We start from the raw sequence: 17401 nt of genomic DNA on the forward strand, positions 1-17401 counted from the left end.
GACTTGTTGACACTTTTCCCAAAATGTCTGTCTATAGCTGGCTACAAGCACAGAATGCAAACCATAACAACATGTGAGTGAAGAACAATAAAGCTAATTCACTGATTTTACAATCATGTACAATGTACAAGCCTCACATGTGCAGATCAGGTCCCAGAATTAAAGAATACTGCATGAAACTGTTACTGATGATACTTTAGACAGTTGATCAGCAGTAAAGTGTTTTTAAGAATGCATTATAGTTCAGTTAAAAAACGGCCTATGATCGTAATTTAACAGGTTTTCTATTGTATTAACAGTAAAGCACTGTTTTTTTTAGCAATAACAGGTTAATACTGTTGAAATCCTGCTGTAAATTAACATCAATTGTTTACAGTGCACAGAAGAAGAGCAGCAGGTCATTCTTGTATAAAAAAAAACTAAATTTATGCCTCTGACAAATCCCACGTGGCTCTGCAGAGATAAATAAAGCACCCAAACTAGATTCATCTTCATCTTCTGCTCCTCTGTTGCCTGGTGAGCGTGAACGCGCCTGGTGCTGATGAGAGAGAGGAGAGAGAGGGCTGTCGTGAACGCGCCTGGCTCTGTGTGTTATAGTGTTGGTGGTGTTGGTGTTGGTGGTGGTGGTGTATATGTGGGAGCAGGAGGAGAGACTCTGCAGTGTCTTGGCAGCTGCATTATTAGTGCATCTCCCACCGTCCAGCGATGCCTCCGCGGCCAATGCTTTCCTCCTCCTCCTCTTCCTCTTCCTCCTCCTCCTCCGCGTCCACTTGACAACACACACCGACATGAAGTCGTCGGGATACTGAGCCACCGGACACTATAATAATATAGCTCTATAGCTGTATGCACCCGGAGACGCGCTTCATTTTACGCACACTAAAAAACCCTCCGTGACGAGAATTGTTAATGGAAAATGGCGATAGGCAAAAGGTCTTGCAGCATCGTCTGCTTGGTATCTATCCAGATTATCTTGATGTTCAGCGCATCGTGGCCTGGAGCTGCTGCTCTCACGTTCCCACAGCAATACACGTAAGTCACCGATATATATATATATACTCTGATGATGGGGAGAAAAACACACCGGGATGCTCTGCAGCTCTGGATGGGAGAGACAACTTTGGGGTTTTGTCCACCACTCAGATCACTTCAGTCATCCTGTTGTGTGTTTTTTTTTCTGCTGTTATATAATTTGACTTGTGTGTTGGCTTGATTGCATTAATGTAAACGTTGAGTATAGTTAATGCTGGTGTAAAAGGTGTAGTCCATACAGTATGACTCTGCATGCATATAGGAAAGCTATTCCCATCATTTATATTTATATATGTGATTTTTATGTGTCTCAGTTATTAAATAGAAGACCCTCTTATTAATCAAGTTATTATCTGAACAATAATGTAGCATCTTCATTAACATATGATGAGTTATAGCCTTTATATATATTTTTTAATTATCTAGTGGTATATTGCCTCAAATCAGATGTCTATAATGCAAAAATGACTCTCATTACTCTGTTTAAAAAAAAAAAATGGCAAGGATGGAGAGATGTTTTCATTGTGACACTTTAAAGTTTATGTGTCTCAGTTAAACAGAAGACCCTCTTATTAATCAAGTTATATGAGATATTATTTGAAAATAATGTAGGATCTCTATTAACATATGATGAGTTATAGCCTTTTATTTTTTTTAATTATCTAGTTGCCTCAAATCAGATGTCCATAAGATGATGTCTAAAAAAACAATGGCAAGGATGGAGAGATGTTTTCATTGTGACTCTTTAAAGTATCGTCAGTGAAGTTATTAATTAAAGCAGTCATCCTATTTGACAAGCAACATTAAGTCTGTGCAGCAGTTGTTGTGAAACTGAAATTTTTTTTTTTCTTCTTTCATCTCACCCCCCTGCTGTTCTTGTGCACCAGTATAGCTACTAGATTTTTCCATGCAGGCTTTCAAGTTTATTTATTTGGTGAAACACTTGCTTCTCTACCTTGAGAAAATCAACAGCGCAGTAATACGCCTCTAGTAGTTCAGCAAGTACTAGTTGTAGGCCTACTAGGTTGCATGGTAGGACTGACCCGAATGCTTCGAAGCTTCGACCGTTGCCATGGTATTCGACCTCCAAATCAGTATATATACATATATATATATATATAATTTTTTTTATATACTGTATGTAATAATGACGTAGGCCTATAAATCTCCAAATAGCCCATGAAATAAGGAATGATCCCATAACATTATTCATTATTCATATTCATCATGAATAGTTATTAGTTATTCTCTGATGGATATCGCTGCTTGGCGCTGTCCCGGGCTCTGAAAACGAGGGAGATGGAGACAGACAGACGGAAGAACATGTCAGCCTGTGGCGTCACGCTGCACCGCGGAGCTTCACATACCTTCGACTATTCCTCGCCGAAGCTTCGAAGCCCCAAAAAATAGTATTCAGGACAGCCCTGTTGCATAGAAGGAGAAAGGATCGGCTTTACTGTGAATTCCTGCTGAAAGCGACTTTAAAATGAGCCTGCTCTCTCTATTTTAATCAATCCCGTGCTTAGTTCTTAATTATTAACCTTTAACCCGTTGCTGTTAAGTACAGCTGACACTTAACTCGAGACTCCAGTTATCTGGGCCCTCCTCCAGGCTCCGCTCTGGAGGGAGGAACAGGCCAGATGGTCCACTCATCTTCGGGGCACACAGTGAGGGATTCCTGGCCAATCACAACTGGAGACTCGTGGTGTATTTACCAATTAGGAACGGGGTGTATAAATCAGGGAGGCGTGGGTGTGTGTATGGGAGTGTTTTTATGATGAATTGGGTTATTTCAAGTAGGGTATAGCCGTTGCTTTCTCCTCCTCCTCCTCACGGCTGATTTTTTCTGCTGAGTGCTCTGAAACAGCTACATAGCCCTCTGCCCTGGGTCTCTTCATGTAAGCTAAATGAAGCAGAATCGCTACGCTGAAGAACAGCATCTCTTTCCAATTAAGAATTAATACTGCAGCAGTGAGGATTTATTCTCCTTCACCCTCCCTCACTTCACCCTTTTCACTCCCGCCTCTTCTGCCTCAACTCTGTCTGTCGATAGATGGAGAGATAGATAGATAGAGAGATAGATAGATAGATAGTAACCCTGTCTCCTACAGTATATGTTTCTATATTGCTCTCCAAGTAAGCTGTGGAGGAAATGTAATTGCTGTCTGGATTAGATGTTTTTTCTAATCGAGGAAGTGTGACCTTCTTATACTTCACAGAGGTTGCAGTTTGCATCCTGCTTTCCTCATGTTTTTAGGTTTAGGCTACCAAAATACTTGGTCAAGGTTAGAGAAATATCACAGTTCTAGGGCTTCACGCACCTAATGATTATTTTCATTAGCGATTAATCTGTTGATTATTATAATTTTTTTTTCCGATTAATAATCCAGTGGTTCTCTAACTGACCATTAATGGGAAAAGTGTGGCAAGATTTATTATAACAAAACAATATAAAGTGCAAAGCGTGTGGATTTTTAACAGGGAAGGAAAGAAAAACTGGCGATGCCCATCCAGTATCATCGAGTCAAGTCTGAAATATGACAAACGCCTGTCATGCTGTCAAGATCACTGTCAGTGTGAGCGGGAAAGCCTTGTGTCTTTTGTGTTATTGTTTTTGATAAATATTTTACTTCTGCACCGCAGTAACTTGTGAGAAACATACATGAAAAGAATCACTCATTTCTAGATAATGTTATATCAATATAATAATTTATTTTTTCTTTTGATTTCAATTAAAATTGTCACATACATAGAGGTACATACATGGAATTTGACCTCTGTATTTAACCCATCCTAAGCATTTAGAAGCAGTGGGTTGCTGTGAAGCGCCTGGGGAAAATGTTCATTTAAATGACATCTGTTTAATTACTTTGCTTCCAAATGGAGGCATGAAGGAAAACGTTTGAGAACCACTGGATTAATCGTTAGTGAAAAAGCAGAAAACAGCAAAAAAAAAAGCCCAATGGGAGCTCCTCAAACATCTTATTTTGTAGGATCAACAGACCAAAACCCAAATGTAATGAACTTACAATGAGAGGAGCAGCAGATCCTCACATTTTGGAATTTTTGCTTTATAACTGACCTGAACTGATTCATATTGTTGTCTGTTGTCGATTAGTTTCTTATTGATTGACTGATCTATTAATCGACTAATTGTTTCAGCATTACTTGTTTTTTATTGAATATTTTTTTTAAAGTCTTGCAGTTCAAACCAGTTTTCTAACATGTAACCCAAACATGGTCTTTCTCTTACTTTGTCTAAGTGCTTTGAGGTGCCTAAATATAACCATAAAAATGTGAATCACACTGCAGTTTAATGGAAATAAATGAAATAACATAACATATGTGCTGAGGAAGGCAGAGCCCAAAATGTCTGTCTGTGTTGCCAAAAATTTGATAACAAAATTCTACAGCCATGCGAGCAGCTCATAAACTCCATCTGTCCTTTGGCTAACATGCTGATGTTTAGTACATATAAAGTTTATCATGTTCACCTTGTTAGTTTAATGTGTTAGCATGCTAACATTTCCTAATTACCACTAAACACAAAGTACAACTGAGGCTGATGGGAATGTCATTATACTTGCCAGTATTTGGTCGTAAACCAAAGTATTACAGTTGTGATCACAATTCATCCTGAGAGGGACATGAATGTCCAGCCCGGTTGCAGGAGAAGGCGTATGAATGACTATGATGAATAATGAGCAAGGCAAAAGTGTGCAGTAAGAATGCCATATCATTTGTACGCCAGGAAGTCTGTACTGACTGCAATGTAAATGCATCCGTGTGAATATGCTACAGTCAGAGCTAGAGACGTAGAATAAAAAAGGGAGAAAGACCGCTTACGGTGGAGAGGAGAGCTGGATGGGTCCAACAAACACAGGACTTGTTTTTTAGTGATGTTTGTGACAGATGTTTCCGTACTTATTTTAAGTTGTTTCCGTGGATATCGCACTTAGTTTACATAATAATCTTTTGACGTTTTTCCTGAAGTGAGTGGTTTTGTTATCTCTTGCTGGTACTGCACCTTCATACACACATATGTTATTCACGCCTCGGCGAGGCAAATCGTGACACTGACACGCTTTCCTCTGGTGGACAGGTGGGTTTATTACGTGATATCGGGTTGGAATGCCTGAACAAAATTCATGACAACCCATTCAACAGACTTTCATTTAAAACCACAAACGTGAACCTTGTGGTAGCGCCAGATGAAAAGTCAGAGGATCACCAAAGTCATTAAGATTCATCCTCTGTGGGACATGAGAGTCTGTATTTCAGCCTAGACCAAAGACCGACATTACCATCCCTAGAGCCAGGCTGCTTGCATGGCTAAAAATATAATACGTAAAGCATTATGTGTCCTACAAAATATACTTGCTATTGCAAATTAGTTGTATATGAACAGCGTTTCTAGGAGACTACGGTGCTATATGGATGAATGGATGGATATATACTGTGCAGTAGATTGATACTGCAGATAGGTAGATATAGTTCATATACTGTATACATAAAGCTATAAATGTCTCCTGGCTCTCTCTGCTTCTTATACTCCACCTATCGCTCTGCTGCTCCACCCTCTCAACCTCTCGCTCTCTGCTGTAAGTGAATATATGGGTCACATCGCATAGTGCTTCTCTCTATCTCATCCCAGGGGTGTGTGCGTATAGCAGGTAACAGAGTCGAGGCACAAGTGCGCTGTGCTTTTCAGCCGCTTCCTCGCAGCACTGCGATACAGAGTTGTTTTCTGACGTCCCACAGGGCTCGAGAGGAGAGGAAATGGAGCACACACTAAAAAACTTGGGTTTGTGCTTCAGCTGCACTGACTCACACGGTTAAAGCTGCTCTGCAGATCTGCGGGCTACAGTCATGTAACAAACCTGATTTATTCACACAGGATTTTTACAACGCTTTGCAAGGGCATTTTAAATGAATTTGTGATGCAACAATCTTATTGACACTTGTCTTTTAAATATGTTTTGGAATGTGTCAGAATTCTGATAATGTCAGAAATTAAGGACCAAATTCTCTCAATGTGACTGATATAAACCACATCTACAAACCAACAAATCAAAATATGCCATGAAATGACGTAAAATGTTCTTTTCCTGCATTTTCAAAACATGAGCGGTGCAGATGGATGACGTGAGTTGATGACGCATCTCTGCTTGCATATTCTTTTAAGAGTTTATATCAGCGCTACGATTCACCAGGCATTAAAGGGGCTCTATATGATATCCAGAGTATTAAAACAACTATTTGCTTTGTAAAGATATAGAGGAGTAATGTCTACCTGAGCAGAGAATGAAGTCACTCTCCCTCTGTGTGTGTTGTAATCAGAGCTTCTCTGTGCTTTGTTGACATCGCCGGGCCGACCGTGCATGCTTTGAGTGCATGTTCGTGCATGTGAGCGTGCCCCACTGGCTAGCTCATGGCCACCACTCTGCACTGCTCTCATATGCGGTTACAGCTGATAACGCTGTCCCGACCGACAGCGCCGTTGCGGAAACACGGCTGCAGATTAACACGGCTGCAGATTAACACTTTTATCTCTGTCAGCAGTGTTGCCGTTGTTTTCACTGTTAGCACTGTTAGCACCGTTAGCTACGGGCCGCCGGTTTAGCCATCGCCATGTTGAGAGCCTTGGGGAGGCAATAGAAATGCTCCCAGTCTCACATTTTGCACCTGTAACCCTGGGGTGTTGCTCCTTTGTGGGAATCACTACTGGTATCCCTAAAACATACATCTGGGACATAATGGGATTAGAGAGCGACAGAATGTAAAAAGTCAGACTGATTTAAGGTCTTGAGAATAATCCCAAAATTGCATTTACAAGTCTGTCTTTTTTTTATTATCAGGGATGTTTTTATGTTACCTATTTTATACGAATTGTGTGAGAATCACAAGATGCTGACTCACTATTCTTCTGCATAATGTTTTATGTTTTGAAATGTGTCTCTGTAGCAAGAAAGAACTGCTCAGTTATAGTTTTCATAAACATTTTTATTTGATCAGCCAAGGTGGTCTTGGTGTCAGGGCTGTAGTAATCACATTAACACATTGAAAATCAAGCCTAATGACAACCGGAATGTATTTTTAAAGAGTTTTATATAAAAAAAACCTGACTCAAAACATTTTTTTTTTACCTTCTCAGTTGTCAATAGGGAGAGAGATAAAACGTCCCGCCTGCTGCTGCTGCTCTGTTTTTCAGAGCACTCCTCACTTTTTTCTGCCTCGACTGCCTCAAGCTGAAAATAATTTCACTTTTAAATAGTGCTGTGCTTGTCGAAGACACTTTGTCAGGCATTCTATCATGTCTTCAATGGCGTGATATTTTGATGTAGTGATGTTGTGTCTTGATGTTGCTGGAGGTAAAAAAACCCAGAACCAAATAGCTTACATCTTAGTTTTCCACACCACTCCTTTAACTTGGCAAGTCAAGCATGCGTAGTACTAGTCTATTCATCATCAGGTCTAAAAGTCTTTTACTCATGTTCAGCTCATAATAAAATCCAAAAGTGGGGAAACAAATACTCTTCAAATATAGGGCCTTTCTGTGGATCTGGACAGTTGAGTGGAGATTTGTGGCTCGTCCAACACTAGAAACAAGCCCAACAAGACTTTAATCTGTGATGTTGTCTCGTAACTTTGCTGGGAGCTGTGTGAGTGATAATGAATGGACTCTCGGGGCACTTACAGAATCCAGGGTGATTTTCTGGGTATTGAGATTTATTTCCTAGTTCGAACTAATTTAGGTAGAAAGCGCAAATAAATATTGAGTCTTCTCTAATCCATTTGGCCAGACTCAACAGCAGTGAATGAAGGTTGAACCAGTGAAGTGAGGCAGGTGAACAGAGGGAGTTTGGGAAACTTTATTGAGACTGCATTCATTCAGTGATCCTTGGGGTCTCTTGAGGATAGGGTGGCAAAGTCTGGGCGTACAGGGAGTCTAGTTTTAGTCTTTTACAGCATATTTTGCATCTTAAGCAACTATGTTCTCTGAGGCGAATAGCATACTGTACGCTTCAACATGGCATTGACGCACTGACTATGAACTAGTTCTTCTTATACGATAAGAGGCTGCATTGTTCTGATGTGTGTGCTGCTTTGAAATTGCAGTTTGGGAGGAAATTATGCTGTTTATCACTGACAATGCATTTAGGAAGAAGACATGCAGAGCACATACTGTACTGTGTTGTATTGCTGACACTGTGTACTGGGCATTTTTTTCCATGCTGTATCAAAAACAAATTCCGCCAACTCTGGTCGTGTGGCCATTAAAGCAAAAGTGAAGTTTAAGGTTTATTAGCGTGAAAGATTCTTAGTCAAATAGCAGTGGGCAACCTCTAGGTCTGAAAAGTGAAGTCAATGCTGAAGTGCCTTAACCTTGCATTCTGTCTAATAGCCAGCATGGGGCGACTCCTCTGGTTGCAAAAAGAAGTCTGATTGTATAGAAGTCTATGAATAAATGACCTTACTTCTCTCTTGATTTATTACCTCAGTAAACATTGTAAACATGAGTTTATGGTCTCAATCACTAGTTTTAAGTCTTCTTCAAAACAGCATTTTGGTCCCATTTAGAGTCAAATAGACCATAAAGCAGGGGATGCTTTAGGGCGTGGCTACCTTGTTATTAACAGGTCACTACCACGGCGTTGTCCAGTCTGGGAGTTGTCCGTGTTTTTGTCTTACAACTTTAACCCTTTTACAGTGTGTTTTCAGTTCATTAAAGTTAATTATAACCTTTTTGGTCGCCTAAAAACATCTTATTCAGTGTTTGGTTGTGTTTAACTTCACCCTCTCGTGTCACTTCGGTTGCAAAAAATAAGATGGCGACTGCCAAAAACCAAGATGGCGATGACCAAAATGCCGAACTCAAGGCTTCAAAACAGCAGTCCACAAACCAATGGGTAACGCCATGGTGACTACGCCCACTTCTTATATACAGTTTATGTCAAATAGTCAGTTAAGTGAAGGTGGTTTGATACTGTTCATCTGACTTCCACGTTTTTTTGTTTAATGAGTTAAATTGATTAGTGAACTGACTTATTTATCAAACAAATATTCCACACAGATGTTTGAATCATATTGAAAAACGTTTGATTAGTTAGGTCTAAACATTGAAGTTGCCCCGGTGAGTCACAGCTGAAACCCCACTTTTTGTGATTGGTTGGCTTAGTGGTTAACATTATACGGTCTCCAAACAGTTGATTGCCTCTTGCATTACAGAGGGCTGCCCCCTGCCTAAAGATGGCAGTAAACAGCTGCTATACTTCCACCTTACAGCCACACCATTTGCTTAAAATTGGCACTATTCATGAGCAGCACGACTCAGCCTGTGAAGCAGTTGTTTAATGTCTTCTGTGGCTCTGGAGGGAGCGGAGAGACTGAGAACATAACCCTGAAAAGTGTTGACAAGAAACATAAAACAGCACTTTACTATATTTATTTTATCTATGAATAATTCATTGCAGTGAAACACATTAAAAAAACACATTAATAAACATTTTTCGTGTTGGACCATATTCTAGGAGCCTCGGAACAAGCCGTCAGTTGTTTGCTTTGTCCCGTTGCCATCTGACCTCAGCTTGTGTTTAACCAGTACTCATTTAGAGAAAGAGTCCTCACCTCAGACACTGGTTGCTGCCAGAGTCAAGGACATTTTGAAAGCTTGTTAATCAGTAGCAGCATGACAGTTTTCTGAAGATTATTTAAATTTCCATAGTTTGGACTCTTTCTGGGTAGAATCATATCAGCAGTCTCATCAAAACAAGAGAAATGCTTCCTCTGCAAATTTCGGTTTTCCTGACATTACAAGGATGCAGTTCACTTCTGAAGATTCATCTTGAGTAGGGATGCACCGATACCGGATCAGATATCGGGCCGATACTGACCCAAATAGCTGAATAGGATATCGGTGACAATGGAGACAATCAGTTCAATTTATATTTTATATACATTATATACTGGGATTTTAATTCCTGTTTAAGTTTTGACCAATATGTTGCTGCATTTAAATGAATTAATTAATTTTGAAGATTTTTTTGCCAAATTGTTGGTGTACAATTTATTATTTTAATAATAAATAACAATTCAATACATTTCTATCTATGTATTTATTTGTTATATTTTGTGTTACAAAGTTAGGAAAGTGATGTTTAAGTCAAGCTTACATATAAAATAATGATCCCAGTCACTTCCACACAATGAGGCATACAGCTTATTAATTAAACACTGGTATCAGATCAGTACCTGCCATCTTGCCGATACCCAAAGCCCAGATATTGCTATCGGTATCAGGACTGAAAAAGTTGGATCGGTGTTTCCCTAATCTTGAGTTTGTTTTAAGCCACGCCCAGTGCCCGGCTTCAAGTCTGTGCTCAGCTAGTCCGAGCCCCCCATCGGTTGCATCGGAAAGTAATACGGTTTTCATTATTAATCAATACGTGTTTATCATATTAACCTAGTGCTTATTGAGACGGCGGAGGCAGTAGGTCCACCGGCTAAGTACCACATACATCTGCTCGGCTCGTGCACTTTAACTTCATGCATGAGCAGATCCGTTTCTTCAGCAGAAAACCGCTTGCTTCTCCAATTTTCCCAAATTCACCTTTTAAATAGCAATGCGCCGATGTGCAGACGCACCTGGCTTTTAAAGGGAATGGGAGACGACACTGATTGGTTTAATTCCTGTTACGCCCAAAACACACCTGTGATTAATTAAGAGACTAAATACAACCCCTTTGCCCCTTTTGCCTTACTCTGAACCCAAATAATGTGCCGCTTAACTAGCAAAAGTGGAGTTGGTCATGCCCTAAATGCACTTGCGCCAAACACTTTAAACTAAGTGCTATAGATTGTTAAAATAGGGCCCTGTGTTTCTGAAGGAGATACTAAATCCATACACATTAAACAAGGCATGTTTAGTTTTCTGGATGTGTTTCTTTGCATGTCTGAATGTAAAAGTGTCCCAAAGCAAAATACACGCTCCATTCAAATGCTCAGTAAGCTTCTTCTTCTTCCTCTTGTTGTTTTGTAGTAGAAGCCCTGAAGCCCTGCATTGGTGTGCGTGGGCTGGGAGGGAATTAGCTGCTGCAACTACATGTGCTCATACAAGTTCTTCTAGTGTTTCTTGTGCGCAGCCGATGGTGGTTGTGATTTCTGCGTTGGAGTTGACATTTCAGAGGTATTGGTAGGAGCGCTGGTACTGCCGAGTGCATGGTACCCAAACCTTTTATCAGCCAGTAAAACTTTCTCTTTTTAACATAGTTCACAAAAAATCTGTGTTGGTGCTGGCAGCCCTCCATCATCGGGCACAGTAGTTGTCGATATCACTGGTGTTTCTGCTGCTGACTTTGATGTATTTGCAACACAACTGAACTGTTTCACAAACCCAGTGTGGAGCCTCTAACAAATACAGCTCATGTTGCAAAATGCTGGAATGTTGTTGAGACATAAACAAAATCAATAAGATGAAATGATGGCAAGGATCGGTATATTGACTTCCATTGTTAGTATAGGATCAGCATCTAGTATCAGTCCACAGTAGCTGGGTGAAGAATCCTTTTGCTTTCTATTTTTTGTTTAAATGAAAACTACAGAATTTAATCACTTGTTTTATTGTCATTCTAAATATTGTGTGAATATTTCTCTGACCGCAACAAAAAATGACTTGACCTTGAACTGACCCTATCGAGCACACAATCCATGCACACACTTTACGGAGCTTTAAAGTGAGTTTCAGCGCATTGTTTAATAAAGCTGGTATGATACGCTTATCTCCTGATTCAATACTATCACGATACTTGGCTGCCAATTCAATATTTATTGGGATTTTTAAGTTTTGCGATTCGATATTGCGATTTATTGGGGATTTTTGTTTACTTTTAACACTAGACCATGGGAAAAAGTTGAATCATGCAGTTCTAGGGACTTTTACTTTGGAAAATCTTTTAATTTAACTTCTCTTTTAACTTTCAGCATGTATGTTGTCAGAAATGTCCTGAGGTCAAATATATAATTTGTCAATGTCAGGAATTATGGAGCTACAGTATGTGTTTTTATATCACCACAAGCATTCAGAAATTAAGCTATTTCAAGGTACAAATATGGGACTTTTACTTGAGAATATCTCTAAATTGATTCAGTAAAAAGCTGGATTTTGTGTCTGTATGCAGTCAACGATGTCCTGAAGTCAAATATATCAGTAGTTGTCAGGAATTATTTATTTGATTTTTTCCAGCAACCCAAAAATCAAAGAATAAAGACATTTCTCTCACAAATTAGCTGTTTTCGACCCACAACTTTACTGTTTTGGTTCACTCCCTGTGCTCTCATAGCGTCGTTTTCGGAAAGCGGAAAAGCTTTAAAAACCTGCAGTATTCTACCTGCTCAGCAGCAAACAGCAGACAGACACAGTTGGAGACTAGCTGGTGAACATAGTGGAGCATTTAGCACCTGAAGAACCAGATATTTCCCTCAGGGGTTGTTGGAGACCAAAAACACGACTCTAAATGAATGATGATGTTGCTCCTTAACTGCTGGATGTGTAAATACGCAACTGTTTGCTAAATGTTTGCCATATAAACATAAAAGGTGATGATATGTCAGTGTGTGTAACTTGCAGTCATTACAGGTTTAAGTATTTTATATTAGGGTTGCACGATGTTGAGAAAATACCAAATTTAAATTATTTTGACTGATATTGCAAAAGCAATATGATTTGCGATATTAGAGGGAATTATATTTTTTACATAATTTCTTATTTTCACTGAAAAACATATTAAAATATTAATGGTGTGATAAATTAATGATGTGTACTAAACAAAGATGTTCTTTATACAGACTAGGACATCTCTGCAGCACGACAATATTCAATTTAAAATGTTATTTTGACACACATTTTGCCTTTAACAAATAATGCGCCATATGCAGAAGGCTATATTGAGATTTTGATAAAATTTTGAATAATTGTGCAGCCCTTAGACAAAATACTGTAGATTCAAAATACACTTTTGTATTCCACTAAAGTAACTAACCACAAGGCAGAATTGTCTAGAATCTGGTTCTGAATAAATGGCTCTATGTCACCGCATCAGTCTGCAAAGTTATACTGTAAATGACCAACTCAGATCTACAAATCAAAGCTGTTGTGGGAGGAATTAAGCCACATTTTCGGGTTCAGAAGTGAAAACACAGTGAGATGCACTCAAACAACGAAAACAGGGACAGAATCTACATTTGACTGCAGTTCATTGTCCAAAGAGCAGTTTCACAACACAACAGATCATCACAGCTCCAAGCCACATTCATAGACAGCCGCTGCTCTTCATGAATATCAATGTAACTCTCTTTATATTAAACATTTTCAAATATAATTTGTTGGCAGAGACTGTTCAGTTTCTCAGCTCTAGAGCCACACACATCCCTCTCCTTCATTGAATTGCCTCTGTTATTGTTACTCTTAACACTCACAACACGCACAGTGGATGTTTTGTTTATCCCTCCTCATTAGTTGCTCTATTTTGGGGATGTTGCAAGAAATTCCAGTTGCATCAAGTGATCTTGGCTGTCGCAGCAGGTTTTAAAAGCTGTTTACGTACTTAGTGTATAATAATGATGTAGAAAATTGTATATTTTTCTTTGCTCTGGAAATATCCTTTCACAGAATTATGATGATGAGTCAACAAAGCTGATTAGGTAGCGTTACTAACATTTCAAGGCTTACGCTCAACCGCGGCCTGTTGTCTAAGCGTCTTTTCTATTCCCGTTGTTGTTCAATGAATTGGTGAATTCACTGCTAAATTGGTGTAATCAGTGATTTTTTTTCCTTGAAAAGATATTGTTGTATCAAAGAGGTGTGAAATTCTCCGACATGATCAGCTTCTATTTATTTTTTTTCGTCCTGCAAAGTCCTGGTGCCGTTTTTAATTGTGTTGCAGTGTGGAGGCACATTTTTTATACATTTAGTACATATTGAAACAATATTTATTTATTTTAATAAGATCATAATAATAGATAATACTGTTAATGTGTTTTAGTTTTTTTTAAATGAAGCAAGTTTTCATAATTTGTGTGTTAATCCAGGTAAAAGCTATTTTTGTTGTAACGTCACAGCTTACTTTTGTGAAACACACACACACATGCATGCACACACACACACACACATATCTTTTTCATTGTTTTTGTTGTGTGACAGTCAGCCTGTGATGTTTATCCACAGGATAATGCACTGGGCCCGGCGTATCGAACAGGAGATTGACAGAGTCTTTCAGCACATCACTGGAGCTCAGCAGTTGAAAGGGGTGAGTGTGTCGCTCTCTTTTTATAGTACACAGGTCTTACTCATCACAGTGCTGCATAAACCCAACAAGAAATGCACCGAGCGGAGAGGTCAGCGTGCAAAATAGCTGTAAATCCATTAAGTTTAAGAGCTAAAGCTAAATAGGTGCATAAAAGAAGAAAACAATTACAGCTTGCCTTCCAGAAACCACTTTGTTTCTTTTCTTCATTGTTTTCTGGGACTCCTTGCAGAGACATGAGCAGCCAATAACAATGTTTTTGTTTTCCCTGGACAGACATAAAACTCTCTTTCTAATAGCTTTTTTATTCATCAGTTTCCTGAATGTATGCTGTGTTTTTTTTTTAGATGCCGTAGCCAAATTTTGCTGGCACTTTGTGTATTGTTTGCAATAATTATCAATCTTGCACACATTGCACCATTCCTGAAAAAGAGATGCCTGAACACACGCCTACAGTGGTTAGATTTAGAATATCTAGTATTGTGTTTCAGGAAGTCATGAGCTTAATAACACCTACATTCATGAATACTGATTCAGGTCTTTCGTAAGATGATCATGTAATCTATGTGCTTTTTTGTTACTAGTGTCAATTTTATTTCTATAGCCCAATATAACAAATCACAAATTTGCACAGCATACGACACCATCTGTCCTTGGACCGTCGGACCAGTGGAACAATTCACTTTCATGAACTGTTTCATTACTTTGTATTCATGCACCCGGTATCTTTCATCAAGCTCTCAATCAGATGCATTTCTACATCACATTTAACATTACATGCATTAAGGTATTCTGATCCATGGCTCTCTGCAGTGACCTCATTTCTAAACTGTCATACCCTGTAAATGAGAAACCTGGTTTCTTTATAAAGGGTAAATGGTCAAACAGTTTTTTTTTAAGGGACTATTTCTTATGTAAAAAGTAGCTCCAGTGAAAACTGTTGCGATCTTAGTATAAATAGTATAGTATAAAAGTATAGTATATTTATAAATGTTTTTATTTATTTGTTTTTTTGCTGTTTTCTGGCATTTTATAGACAAACTAATTTATTGATTGATCAAGTAAATAATCTGCATAATTGATAATGAAACTGTTGGTTGCAGCCCTAAAATAATTTAATCCTAAATCTGAAACTGAGATAAACTGTATCGATCTTTGTGGAAGATCTAACCAAGTGTATGTACTGTAAACTTATAGACTTATCTAATACACCAACTATTGCACCGCATTTAAATGTCCAATTCCCTATTTTCACCTCATTTCTCACAGTGATCTGGTTTCTTGTGTGCATGTAAACGTAGTCATGTTGGGAATACATTGCATACTCAAATAATTAAAATATCACTATTTACCTATCGTATCTAATAAATCATCGAGGTTATTCCACATCCTGGCTGTAACAGGTGGCTGGGAATAAGGGGTTGTCCCTGAGAGGACAAATGCCAAAAACGGGACCAGAGATCATCTGTAGGGGGCAAGCGAGCCCCGCTCTGTAGAGATGTGTGGGGGCGTTCCCTCAGCAGAGAGCAGCGGCACGTGTCCTCTCTGTTTGTGTCACAGCAGAGCAGATGGTCAGCCTGCAGCCTGCAGTAATGCCTTGATTTAAGGCTCAGTTGTTCATTCAGTCCTCATTAATCCCTCCATGCTCCTGAAAACACTCTGGATCTGTTAAAGAAATTGTTCCTCGCTGCCCGGAAAGCTCAGTGCAATCTTCTCTAGTCGAGGAAACGCTTTTAATTTAAATGAAACGTCATTTTCAATTCCTCAACCAATGTGAAGCCGCAATTTTACATTTGCAGACACTTTTGATGGCCTCCATGATCCGTTTTTTTATTATCACTTAGTCTGCTTGCCTGCAGTTTGGCAGGAATGTTTTTTGATGAAATCGATCCCAAAGAACTTCAATTTAACATTTTTTAATTCCAAAGAAAACTAACATGATTATCTGGAGGTTTAGGAACATCTGTAATGCTAGTTAACAACCCTTAAGGTGCCCCTTAACTATTGTCAAAATAACAACACAGCCATGCCACTCTGTGAGACTGTACTTGGGGACAGTGGTAACGACAGCATGCCAACATGCTCACAATGACAATCAGTGTTGGGGAAGTTACTCAAGTATTCAATTCTCTTATCAACATGGGAGTGAACAAATATGCTGCTTTATGCAAATGTATGTATATATTTATTATTGGAAATCAATTAACAACACAAATCAATGACAAATATTGTCCAGAAACCCTCACAGGTACTGCATTTAGCATTAAAAATATGCTCAAATCATAACATGGCAAACTGCAGCCCAACAGGCAACAACAGCTGTCAGTGTGTCAGTGTGCTGACTTGACTATGACTTGCCCCAAACTGCATGTGATTATCATGAAAAGTGGGCATGTCTGTAAAGGGGAGACTCGCGGGTACCCATAGAACCCATTTTCATTCACATATCTTGAGGTCAGAGGTCAAGGGACCTCTTTGAAAATAGCCATGACAATTTTTAGCACAATTTAGCCAAAGTTTGGGTCGTTATTTAACTTCTTTTGCGACAAGCTAGTAAAAAACTGAGCACGCTACAACCTCCGAAAGATCGAATTGTGTTAATGCGTTAAAGAATTTAGTGGCGTAACTTTGACAGCCCTAGTAATAAGTTACTTTTGACTTATTACTCCTTTAAAAATAAATACAATATTGCTTTACTTAACCCCACCCTCCCCCCCAAATCAAAACCGGCACAGAAAATAGACTTTAATGTGGTTAAAGCAGGAAAGTCAATAAATTAGTCTGCATCTATAAATGAATGTGGATATGGAGCGTGGAGTCTGTGCGCCTAAAAGACATACCACCTTGCACTTGACATTTATTATTCAAATGAGGGTGCACAATATTGAACTAAGGCTGCAATGCATCCTATCACACCCTCGTAGAGCTGGGCCTGTCTCTTCCTCACCCTCAGTGCACGGTCACACATGCGGCCGAGGCGATATTTGCCTGAAAGTTCACCATAGTTCAACTCAACACAATGTGAAGATGCATACGAATCTGCCACGCATTCACATCAACGTAACATA

At 39.1% G+C, this 17401-nt stretch overlaps 1 protein-coding gene across 1 annotated transcript in view; it reads left to right on the plus strand.

Annotated features, from left to right (window-relative positions):
• Nucleotides 1-562: 562 nt before the first annotated feature.
• Nucleotides 563-17401, plus strand: part of cacna2d2b (calcium channel, voltage-dependent, alpha 2/delta subunit 2b) — a 44019-nt gene continuing 27180 nt past the window's right edge. The window contains exons 1-2 of the mRNA XM_074636558.1: nt 563-1032; nt 14255-14336. Coding sequence (XP_074492659.1) covers nt 917-1032; nt 14255-14336 — 198 coding nt within the window. The 5' untranslated portion in view covers nt 563-916. The remainder of the gene's footprint in view (nt 1033-14254; nt 14337-17401) is intronic.

Source organism: Sebastes fasciatus, chromosome 1, assembly GCF_043250625.1.
Source record: "Sebastes fasciatus isolate fSebFas1 chromosome 1, fSebFas1.pri, whole genome shotgun sequence".
NCBI lineage: Eukaryota > Metazoa > Chordata > Actinopteri > Perciformes > Sebastidae > Sebastes > Sebastes fasciatus.